The sequence below is a fragment of the Micrasema longulum genome, unplaced genomic scaffold, assembly GCF_059751315.1.
Source record: "Micrasema longulum isolate JH-2025_06_02 unplaced genomic scaffold, ASM5975131v1 h1tg000112l, whole genome shotgun sequence".
NCBI lineage: Eukaryota > Metazoa > Arthropoda > Insecta > Trichoptera > Brachycentridae > Micrasema > Micrasema longulum.
Window position 1 is genome coordinate 302,819 of NW_028277318.1, and position 13,335 is coordinate 316,153.

The 13,335-nt window shown below is 30.3% G+C and overlaps 1 protein-coding gene across 1 annotated transcript in view; it reads left to right on the plus strand.

The window, feature by feature from the left end:
* Positions 1-13,335, plus strand: part of E23 (ABC transporter G family member E23) — a 144,007-nt gene that overhangs the window by 123,978 nt on the left and 6,694 nt on the right. The window contains exons 3-6 of the mRNA XM_088238659.1: positions 722-911; positions 7,883-8,019; positions 8,566-8,684; positions 9,600-9,719. Coding sequence (XP_088094785.1) covers positions 722-911; positions 7,883-8,019; positions 8,566-8,684; positions 9,600-9,719 — 566 coding nt within the window. The remainder of the gene's footprint in view (positions 1-721; positions 912-7,882; positions 8,020-8,565; positions 8,685-9,599; positions 9,720-13,335) is intronic.

Sequence of the window (13,335 nt, forward strand, 5' to 3'; positions counted from 1 at the left end):
AAAAGTCAACAGACGAAAAAATGGGAGAAATATGGATGTTTAAACATAGTTGAATATCTTACACAGTGTGTATACCGGCCAATGACAGGTTGTATGCCCGAAAAATGCTTAGGCTATTTTTCTATGCATTTTTTTTTTCTCTGTTGCTATAAAATTTGAAAATAATGCACACTGGCTGGATTTCCTGCCTAGGGAGTTGTTCATATTTTAATTAATTCATATTTAAATATTAAAGTGGCCACTTAAACCAGCCAATTACAGGTCATAAGCCCCGTAAATGCCTAGACTTTCATATTCCCTTCTCAAAAATGTTTTCCCTATCTGTTAAAATAAATTTTAATATGAACAACTCCCTAGGGAGGAAATCCAGCCAGTCTGCAAGCATTTGGACATAATCAAACATTGCTAAGTAAATATACTGTTAGTAGGCTCAAAAGAATAATTTATATGAAAATTTATTGATACGCGCACATGAAGCAAAGATTATTGAAGATTTGAATGGACTGTACATCGACAGTATTTTTTTATGTATATTTTGTGATTAATGTCCTTTCTAATGCCTCCAGAGGAATGTGTCTAGTAACCTTGTGTAGGCAGAAAAGGCTAATTTAAAATTTAAAATAAAAAAACAGTAGCCTCGTTACTAGGACGTAATTCGAGCCGTTACCTTTGATTTACGATCTGCAAATTAAATTTAATGGCATTGTTTTATTGTCGGCAGGTTGCCGGAGAGGCTGACTGGGCAGGAGAGGAGGGCGCACGTGGAGCACATCATCAGGGTGCTGGAACTGGGGGCGTGTGCGGAGACCAGGGTGGGCGACGGGCTGCGCAGGGGGCTGTCGGGGGGCGAGAAGAAGAGGGCCAACATCGCGTGCGAGCTGCTCACGGACCCCGCCCTCATGCTGCTGGACGTAAGTCTAACTTTTGTGTAACGGGATTATTTTTATTTTATTTTTTTATTTGAAAATTTATTTATAAACCCTTACGGATTATTACATTCATTTTACATAGAATAATATATACATTTTTCAATCATACTCCGTTGTTCAAAATAATATTTTTTACGTCTTTTGAAAAGTTTGTCTGAGTCTTTTGTTTAGTTTTGTCTGGTAGTTTATTGTATAATTTCAGTCCCTGGTTCATCAGTCTTGATTGTCCTTGTCTTGTTTTAGAAAGTTGTATATGGTATTTGTCTGATATTCTCGTATTATGTCCATGTTGACTACAATTTTTTACAAGTTTTAGTTCTTCGTCTACAATTACATTAGTGGCTAATTTATGGATAAATTTTAATGATTCTAGTTGAAAGAGTTCAGTTATATTTAATTGCTTAGTTTGTTTAAAAAGTTCTCTAGTTGCAGTTAAATAGTGAAGGTCATATACTAACTTGAATGTTGTCTTTGTAGTCTGTTTATGTCATTTTGATATCCTGCTCCCCATAGTAGTTGCGTATAACATACATATTTTAGTTTTTACATAGGCTTCATACATTATTTAATTTATTTTATTAAAAAAACATCATCATTTTATTTCCGTACCTAATGGCGCATAGGGCAATGCATGTCGTTGCGTATCTTAATCATTTTTTGCTACATAAAGGTAAGATGATCAGTCATGCGCTTCAGGTACCAGTCTCGGGACTATGAAATACTCTAGTGTGAAAACGCCGTTTTTAATAAATATTTCAATTTCAAATATATGTACACTACAAAATAGAATATCTTAATTCATACATATAGAAATAAATAAAATAATTAGGTAAAATTAGGTATTTATAAAAATAACACATAAGTATACATTATATCCAGAGAATAATATGTAGAAAAAGTAAGAGAATCTTGTAACGAAAAACTCCCTCAGAGACGTGAAAAATGTCAACATCCAAAGTAATATTTTTCAACATAGAGATAACCCTTCCAGCAGGCATAACCATTGGCAGGTTGGTGCTGTAGATTAGAATGTGAAACAGTCTATGCTGACGCTCTCTAAGGTAATTATCTGAAACATAAAAGCCAGTGTTACGCATAATTTCAAGGTTGTCAATAATACCGCCCAGCAACCTAAAGAAATGCGTAGTTAAATACATATTCCTTCTGGCCTTCAAACTGCTGTAACCGAGCATACCCTGGAGGAATTCAGGGGGATAAAGCCATGGATAATATTCGTGGCTTTATTAATATTTCATATCAAATATGTCGGGAATCGAACCCGAGACCTCTTGCATGGTAGACAGACGAGCTGACCATTTCACCACGAGGCCGACATATCGATTCAGAAAACATAGTAATTCATATTTAACTAGCTGACCCGACAGACGTCCTGTCCGAACGTTGGCTTGCCTTGGAAAAAGACTTTTTATTGATAAGTAGATACCTAGGTACTTAACATATTACAACAGAGATGAAGAACATTTAAGAGAAGGTAATATAGAAGTCCAGGCATCTACAGGGCTTATGACCTGTCAATGGCTGGTTTAAGTTTCCACTTTACACACTGTGTAACATTCACCATTCTGCCTATATTTGAACATCTATATTCCTTCAATTATTTCATCTGTTGATGTTTGTGAAGTTAAAGAGCTAAAACCTTTATTTATGCAGGTGAGATTCGTCAAATTGAATTATTTCACCTACATACTAGGCAACGCCTGAAAATATTATTTTTTCAATTTCTATACTTCTTCATGGACCAGGTAATTTATCAACAATATTTTGAGTTTTCTTACCTACTGACCTAGGTACTTGTTTGTGATTAAATTCCAAAACTAAAAATAGTTTATATTCAAATATTAAATTTAAGTAGGTAATTGTTTATGGTTGAATTCCAAAACATAAAATAAATATTTTTTCCAATATGGCATTCTTTTTGCGAACGTCAAACTCCGGTCTTTTCACCAACAGACTGGTATACTTATTTATGTAGGAATACGATTTTAAAAAAATTATTAAATTACATATTATTTTAGTTTTACCAAAAATCCAGTCAAAAGAAATAAATGGGATGAAATTATAAAGAATTTAAGGAAAGAATCTTATTGAGATCCACAAAAAACAAATGCTGTTTGTAAACAAAAACAAACTATTTTTATACACAAAAAAACATCTTTCCATTTTTTTGCAAATGCATTCTCCTCGAATGCAACCCTGGTAGGTCGATAAATAAAACATTTATGCTCCTAATTTCTTTTTTACGTATTCGATATAAGATTTTAATGTCTACGAACACGCACAGCGCAAAGATCTATATTTCTCTGAAAACCAGACAGTTAAGCCGTTTAGGAGGAGTACGGTGACATCACACGTACAGAGGAATTATATATACAAAGATATTCAGAATTAGAACGATTTGGACATTCTCAAAATATTGGCGATTCAAAAGATTCATTTTCGGTGATGTAATAAAAAGTTGCAAGACGTTATATGCACGATCCTCTGGAGCAAACAGGTTTGAAATGAAAATAAAACGGCAACAAATTGTTCAGATGGTACCCGGAGTGTTCCAATAATAATCACACTTACCGACCCTTTTGATACCCAATTGAATTAAAATGATGCAGCGAAGGCGAATTGGCCGAGGATCATTACTTAAAACGATCGCGTATTGTGCAATCGGTCGAATGTTGAGACCCTTTAGATAATCGTCCACTCCTCGGTGCGATGGACACGGGGAATGAGTAAAAGGATGTCACTGGTAATAGAATAACCACACTCTTATTGCACATGCTGACACCGGCGTAATACAATGTAACAACGCGAAAACAAAACAACTATAGTCCTTAAAATATAGCTTGATTAGAATGACAGCTGCAAACACTACACTTAGTTACACTTAATTTTAATAATAAAGTCTTATTTTATCTTATTTTATTTTATTTTATTATATTTTATCTCTAATTCTTAATATTTTTAATATATTTATATTTTCGACACTTGACACTTGTGCAATATTTACACACATGTCCACCCTCATTCCAATATAACACCCACCCTCTCACTCTCTTACACTCACACAAACACACTAGTATGTATTGTACGTGTATTTAATGTATTTCTGCGGATATCTGTCATTGGTTTTATTTTCTGTATATTTTATTTGTTGTATTTTTGTTACATGTATTACTGTTGATATCCCCAGTAAATAATAATAAAAAAAAACTACTTTTATTAGTGATGGGAAATTACTGATCACTGGTCAAATCGATTTTATTTATCAGTTATTTCATGCAATCATGAAACTCTGTTTCCGAAAATTGATATAAAAAACGCAAAAACAAGGCTATTATAGTGTGTTTAACACAATTATTCACCAAAAAATGAGACATTTATACTTTTTTCATGAACCACATTAAATGAATTATTTTTTTATTCGATCAATTTACACTGATCAATTTGTCCCATCTCTAACATTTTTGTAAAATGATGTAACCTTGTAAGAAGGTCGTTAATAATTAGGTTTATTTTAGTTTTTTTTTAGTTTTAAAGTTGATTTTATATATTAATGTTGATTTATGTTTCAAGCATTGTAATAAAAAAAAATAACACGCCAGATGCAAATGATTTTTCGTGTGTCAATACAAATAACTCCTTTGACGTTACTACAAAGTTATGTCGTCACTTTTTCTGACAACTGTAATTCTAATCATGTTACATTTTAAGGACTAGAGGTGTTCACATTTTATTTGTACAACTATCTAAATAAAATAAATACATTACAAATTATTGGACACAGAAAACTATTTGAACGTAGTTATGAAGAAAGCAGCAAGCCATAGAAAAGTGCAACTGGGATAATAGGTAGCACTTGTGTGAAAAGAGTAAATAATAATTTCTGCACAACAGTTGGAATGTTTTTTACTTTGAAAAATTATAAATAATGCATACATTCGGTTTTTATAATAATTAAAAAAATGTATTTGACTAGTTTTAATGATTTTTAATGTCTGGCTGACACTGACACAACCTAAAATAAGTGGATAAATATCAAACAACAGTATGTTCACCCATTTAAAAAAAATATTTGTTTTACAAAATGGAGAGAAAAAAAATATTTTTATTAATATACATTTATATATTTTATTTATAAATCCTATAACACAAAGAATTTTACAAGTATAATACGTTGAATTAAATTCCCAGGAGTTACAACAACTCAATTCAGGACATAAATAATATTAACATTTAGAAAATAACACGTATTGAGAACAACAAAGTAAGTTTAGCACCTTTATAACTAAATATATCACAACAATATATACGCCTAAAACCTTTTCTTATACAAGCAGAATAAACATATTAAAAAAAAACGCTTTTAAGAATAAAAAAAAAGTAGTGAATCTACTGAGGGAGATAAGGTCATTAACATCGCATACCATGCAGATGATGCTACCATAGTGATGATGAGAACATATCCATCTCAGTTAGTAAGAAATTATGGATGAAGAAATGATGGATTAGTAAGAAATGATGGAGGGTGTCTAAGAAATGTCGTATAGTACAATGAACACATGATTATTGGAAACATAATTTGGATATACAAAACGTGTGTCAGACCAAATCATGGTGTATACACCAGAGGCGAGGATAGATTGAGAGAAAAAAAAATACGAAAAACCAAGTTGAAAAACTAAATAGATAAACCAAATAACTGCTCAGAACAAAATAACATAATAAAACATTACGTAGATATAATACTCCCAGGAGTCCCAGGAGTTATAAAAACAACTCGTTTGGGACAGTACATAAAAGAAACGTTTTTTGTGACAATACATAATATCATACATAGTTAATACACTCCAAAGTAGAAAGAAAACACAATATAAGAAACACAAAACACAGCACTTTACACCATCTATATAAATTACATTAATAGCTATCACTATCAAAAAGATTTAAGTAGTATTTTTTAATTGTGACACTTTATATATTCTCATTATTACAATAAAACACTGTCAACAAACTTTGTTTCAATTCAGAAGCTAGTAGGTCCACAAGGACACAGTGGTGGATCGTTGTGGACATATCTGCGATTGATATTTATCAACTCAGAGGTGCATTTTGCAGAAAACAGCCGGCCGTGGTAAATCTCTGATTTTGTTGTCATTGTGTATTCAACATATTATTTTATATTTATATTAGGGTACTTAACTCTAAAGAATCAGTTAACTTCAATGTTCAAATGGGCTATAAAAAAATGGATAGTGGAGCTGGGTAGAAGCAAAATGGATTGTATCATTCGCCCAAACGAATATTGAATAAACTGTTACACAAATTTATAGTTTATGTTATGTTTTTGTTCTTTTATTGTACGTTTTATAATAGAAATAATATAGTTATACATACGTTAAATATAAACTTATATACGTAGTGTTTAAAACTGACTGAATTTTTTGTTAATTATCTCAGTATATTAAGTCTTTTTTGTTTATTCTCACATGTAAAAATATTTGAAAAAGTATATTGTTAAGTGTCCTCGGCACGGGTAACCTCAACCCCAGTGAGGTCACATTATTTTTATTATTAATCTTTGTTTACAATGGATAAAAATGAATAAATAAATACAAATATAAATACGTCTTCTGGAGTCCTAAGAAACGCGTGTGTTGGAAATCAAACCTGTAGTCTTTTTTTAGGTTGATGTCTAATTTGCCTAGAGAATGTTGTATTGTTCATTATTAGGTTTTTAATATTTTATCCGTTGCTTCTAGTCAAAATCGTATTCAAGATAACGAACAATTTTGTTCGTCTCAATATCTCTGAGATTAACTCGGAATAATTATTTAACAGTTTATTTACGATCGTGGAAACTTTCTGAAGATAATTTTAATGATTGTATTAGGTATATAATGTTGTGAAATCCGGAAGTAGGTACAATATGGTTCCGAGTGAATCGTGGTAATAAATGGGCATTTTAATCAATTAAATGGAGTTTTGATTAGATGTATTGGTTTCTTTTGGTAATTAAAAAACACTGAAAATGAAATGTGCGAATAAAAGAGCGAAGAGAATCGAGCGGTCTGATTCTTGATATATGAGCTAAATAATCCTCAGTTTAATTTTTCAATAAAATATTTATTTGTGGTTTAATAATCTACCTAAATATTTCAGTTTTTGGAGCCGTTTTCATTGGATTGTGGTTCCGTGTAAGTGTAGCAGACACTAAATTCCCATTTTCAAGTTCAACGAGGAATTTCAGCTCCACGGGAAATTTATTACAAAAAATGTTTTCTTACCCGCAGTAAAAATTAGAGTATTAAATTGAACGGCAAAGTTTTTTGAAAATTTATGAATAAAAATATTTTTTTTTATAAAAAATAATAAAATAACGAACTATTTTGAACGACGTCACTAGTTAAAATGAATCCTCCAATGATAAGAGTTATTAAAGATTTTCGGTGTACATGTGTCAACTGACCGAGGAGAAGCGGAAGAGAACTTGAAACTTCATACGCGGAGTAATTTTAGAAATACATAACTTTAAAAAATCATAGCGTTGGTAATACGATGCATAAATTTTTTTAAAAAAGAATTTGGCTTGGTTTAATAGTATTAATAGACAATTAATACAAATAAATAAAAAAAACACTTAACTTTCTCTGTTGAAAATGCTCGAAAAAAATGGAAATATTGGTGTGGTGATTATACCAAAGACTGCGTTAATTTTATGAAAAAAATCTGCGTTAATTTTATGAACAAATGAAAACGACAGTAAAAGTAACATTAAATTGGATATATGTTGTTTTATTTTACCATCGAAATATCTTTAAATACCAATGATTCCAAACATTTAATTTATTCACAAAAATCGCTACGCTGCACAAATTATCCGAAAGTAACATGTTTTTTTCAGGATACAATGTCATTTTCTTACAATTTGTTTTTTCCAGGAACCGACTTCAGGATTAGACTCAGCTGCTGCATTTTCCTTGGTTTCCAGTCTGAGAAAATACGCCGCTCAAGAGAGGAAGACCATTATCCTGACAGTCCACCAACCGTCAAGTCAAATATTTCACATGTTTGACTCGTAAGTTTCCCCAGAATATTATTTAGGGATATATAAAACAAGAATCAAGGCAACTCAAAACAATCTGTATCATAGAGGACTTAAGATGTTTAATTAGTTGCTTAAATATATTTGGGATGCTGGGTCTAACGCATCTTTTCGTGGGATAGCGATGATTTTTGTTAAAAACAAACATCCATATAAGTAAATAGAGTGTCATTGGAAAGCGTCTGGATTTTATAACAATGTTTTGTTTTCAAATTATTTTTGTATATATATTGTTTATTAGTTGTGGTATAATAAAGTGTTCGAATTTTATTTGTACAACTGTCAAAAATAAATACATTTCATTTCATTACATAAATATTATAAAAGACCAAATGGCAGTAGAAACTTGAAAAGATCGTGCCTAAAAAATAACCATGTGAAAAATAACTAATTTGATATGGGGGAAAATGTAAAAAATCGCCCAGAAAGATTTTTAAATTTCCAGAATGATCTTATAAATTTTAACTTTTAATTAACTGTACATTATTTGCGTATAAAATTATCTGTTGTGAATTTCAGGTTACTATTGTTGTGCAATGGACAAACAGCGTATTTTGGGGATGTGGATAAGGTTGTTGATTTCTTTAGTGGATTGGGACTACAAATGTTACCACATTACAACCCTGCTGATTTCATACGTAAGTTGATTTTTACCTGTGCCGCGATTATGAACGCTATCTTCATCTGTACATATTGAGACGGTACACTTAACTTCTGTATTATCTCTATCTACCTCGGTATGTTCTACCGACTTGTCATCTCGATGTCATATGATCGAATCCAACCGCGTTCCTTACTTCATTAAAATTAAAAATAGTATATTTTAAAAAGGGTACTGTGATAAAAAGTGCCCACTTCAAAGCCATTATAAACTCAAATAAATCCAAATTCTCGACTTTGATTATTACCAAGACGGTATGCTTAACGAACGTCTGTATTTATCTACCGAGTGATTACAAAGCCGGATCTTTTAACGTCTCGATACGTACACTCAGGAAAATATTAAAACAGATGGAAAAAATATAAAAACAAAATTATTTTTTTATAGCAGCAACACTTTGCGCCTAGATGCTCTTATATGTTAATCGGGCAGAATCTAGCCACATTATCTGTGCCTCTAGGCGTTCGTTTTCAAAACCAACATTTATGTCAGAATTCAATTCGACTTCGAAATTCTCTCCCATATTTTTTATGGGCTTTTAAGAAAAAAAGTTATCACCTCAGAACAATTGACTAAAACGGTTTATTGCATTGGCCACGCCCCTAATACGTCACGATTCGGTTAAATTTTGAACTTTGTGGCTGTTTAAATTTTAATAGAACATCATCATGAATCTTGGCATCACAATTGCCAAGGCCAAGCATGTCGTTTTTTTATAGAGCATATTTTTTACAATTTTATTTTTAAAATTATGTTTGAAAACATTTCTCCACAATATCCATATTGCTTTTGAAAATACAATTATTATTTTATTAAACCCATTTCGCATGTTTTATCGGTATTCGTAATATGTGATATTTCCCTATTGATGACCTAATTTCTCAAATTACAGTGGAACAAGTCAAGAGTTCTTTGGAAGTTCGAGATAGACTGGTGAATGCAGCAACAGCGGCTAGTCACAATGATCCCTTGCTAAGCCATCATCCATGTAAGGAAGACCTCACACCAACTTGTGAGTATATATCTTCAGTTATTAAACATTTATGTATAAAGAAATCTAGAACAACTTCAAGATAAGCTTTAAGGTGATTCTAAACAAAAATATGAAACTAATTATTCAAAGATAGCGCTTTTATAATTTATTATTGAAAAATTGCATTTTTACTTTTATTTTCAATGGAAATTTTACAAAACTTGGTTTGCGGAAACTTTACACGATATTAATGATTGTGGCAAATACCATAACAATATAATTTAGGTCCTTTTCACAAAATGGAGTACAAAACAAAAAATAAGATAAATGATTTTATAAGATAAATATTTTTTTGTTTTGTACAATCAAGTTAAGTAAATAATTGATTGATTGATTTGGTGTTTATTTTGTAGAACTACATATTTAAACTTATAATTAGAAATCAAACACTGATTTGAGTCTACTGAATACTTTATTTTATTTTTACAAATATAAACATATAAAAATAAAAACTTCGTGACAATTGTTTCGCCTTATTAGGGCATTTTCAAACGAATGTGAAGATTATTTGGATTGAATGTCCTTATATAGTTATATAATTCAAGGTACTTAAGTAGAAAATAAAAATAATCTTATTAGCATGTACATTAATCATAATTGAGGGAAAAACCGATGGTTAAGGGTGAGGATAAGAAATTCAAATATAAATACCTAAATTCCCCACTACCTATTAAACACTTAACCTCTCCCTTAACCATCGGTTTTTCCCTCAATTATGATTAATGTACATGCTATAGTTCATAAGATTATTTTTATTTTCTACTTAAGTACCTTGAATTATATAACTATATAAGGACATTCAATCCAAATAATCTTCAAATTCGTTTGAAAATGCCCTAATAAGGCGAAACAATTGTCACGAAGTTTTTATTTTTATATGTTTATATTTGTAAAAATAAAATAAAGTATTCAGTAGACTCAAATCAGTGTTTGATTTCTAATTATAAGTTTAAGTAAATAAGTTTGTAAAATTTCAATTGAAAACAAACGTTAATACTGCATTTTTCAATAAATAAATGATAACAAATAATAATGAAATAAATTAAAAATTATTTTGAAGTAGCCACAAATACAAAAAAAGTTATTTGAATGAATTATTAGTATTAATAATGTACTATTAATATCTAAAAAACCAACCAAGTTTAGTAATTAAAAACAAACATGTAGGTATCAATTTTACCCACGACTGTAAATTTTATAATAATTGAAGACATGCGTAGATAAAAGTGTTATGTTGCAAATTTTTTTTAAACTTACTTTTTTACATAAATGAAAATTTTATGTACGACCTTTTCACATAAAACTAACGACACTATCAAAAAGAAGCAGAAAACCGTTTTTCAGAGCGAATTAAGGTATTATTTTATCAATAATTGTACTGGTGTTCAAAATATTAACCCCCACATATTTATGTTTATTGTTTATGTCACATAACACCTTTACCCATTTATGTCTTCGATTATTATAAACATTTTTAAATATCAACAATAATGTAAAACAAAATAAAGTTATATGGTAATCATAAATATTTTAAAGCAAAATGTGAATCAAATTAATCATCATCATCGATCCCTTTCCGCATCTAATGGTGCATAGGGCACTACATTGGTACACCAATCGCAGCGTATCTTGATCATTTCTGTTACATGAGGGTAAAATTATCAGTCTTAGCCTTCAAGTGCCAGTCCAGGGACTATGGAATATTCTAGTGAAAAAAACACATTTTAATATAAATATTTCTTGTTAACCAAGTCGGAAATCGAACCATAGACCTCACTTGCATGGAAGGCACACGCGATGACCACTACACTACCAGGCCGACAAATCACACAATAATTGATAATTTTTTTTTTTAAATATTTTTAAAGCTTTTGACAAGGTCGATCACCAAATACTGTTGACCAAACTATCTTCGTTTGGAATTCGTAATCCATTGTTATCTTTTTTTAAGGCATATCTCAGTGAAAGGAAACAGTTTGTAAGGGTAAATAATTCCATCTCAAACAGCATTAATGTATCTTCGGGTGTACCACAGGGTGCTCACCTTGCTCCTTTGCTATTTAATCTGTTCATCAATGATGTAAAAAATGCTTTTCTTACTTCATCAATTTGGCTGTTTGCTGATGACACTAAAATTCTCAAACAGATTGACAGCCCTTCCGATTGTTCACTATTACAATCTATTGAGTCTTTTAAATTTTTTAAATAATAATTTTCTATGCATAAATGTGTCCATAAAAATGCCCATTGGGCGTATATAAATAAATAAATCATTGAAAGTTTGACACAAAAAGTTGTATAGGTAATAAAGATTTTTTTAAAAATATACTTTAATTATTATTTAAAACAAAAATGAAATATTATCTAAGAAATTAAAACATTTTTAAGTATCAATAATATTTAGTTTTTAAAGTATTATATTACAATTATTAATAAAAGCATTTTCCAATAATAATTATTATTATTTTAAACCAAAAATTGTTATTATATTTATGAAAAAATTGTTTTTTTAATACCTGATTACTAAATAAGAAAAATAGAAATTATTACTTTGTAAATATTATGTACTGTGTATTTCTTGATAAAATTTTATTTTTATATGTTTAGAATGATTCCTATGAACTTATACATAATTTGTTTTTATTAAATTGACACAAAAGATTAGAAAGTTATCAGACATCATAAATAATCATAAGACATTTGTTTTGCATTACTATGTATCAATTATGAAAAAGGTTGAAATGATACATAATATTATCCAAGATAGCTGATCGAGTTCACTGAACTTAAACTAAAAATAATCATGTGATTAAGATAAATTTAATAGATAATGATCATGAGACTAAGGTGGAGTGTTTTTTCAGGCAAAATATATTATAAATATTATGTACATGCTTCCACTTTCCATTATGTTGTATCCAAACTCAACACAGGGCTCTTGGTCTGATAGAGTTTGGGATTCATTATTATTATTTTTTTGCCATACAATATATGTATTTGTATGAATAAATAAAAATGTAAATACAATGTGATAACAATTGATGATTTCATTTATTGCAAAATATACATATCAGATTTATTAAATAGAAAAGAGAAAAAAAGAAAATTTTCATGTAAAATTGACATACATATTACAATTTGGAAATTGCCCTCCTAAGAGAAATCCCATTGTCATTCATGACATAATATATCGACATCCGAGGCGATACGATTGAATAACACGATTGCTCTACCTACCGGCATAACCATTGGCAGGTTGGTTCTGCATTGTGGTAGGTAGAATAACCTGTGTTGCCTTTGTCGAACATAATTATTAGGGACAAATAGACCGAATCATTCAGAATATCGGAATTATGTATGCGGCCACCAATGAGTTGAAAAAAGTGAAAAACCCAAATGAATATCCCTTCTCCCCTACAATGTTTGGTAGCCCAGCATTCCTAGTAAGAAGTCAGTCAGGAAAAGACACCGGTAAAATCCATACTCCCTGAGATACAGATATTGCAGACATTTTTTCTGCACCCTCTATCATTAAGTTTACGTGGTTCGGAAGCAAATGGAAGAAATTGAAATAAAAAGGCTCGAGAGATAAGAT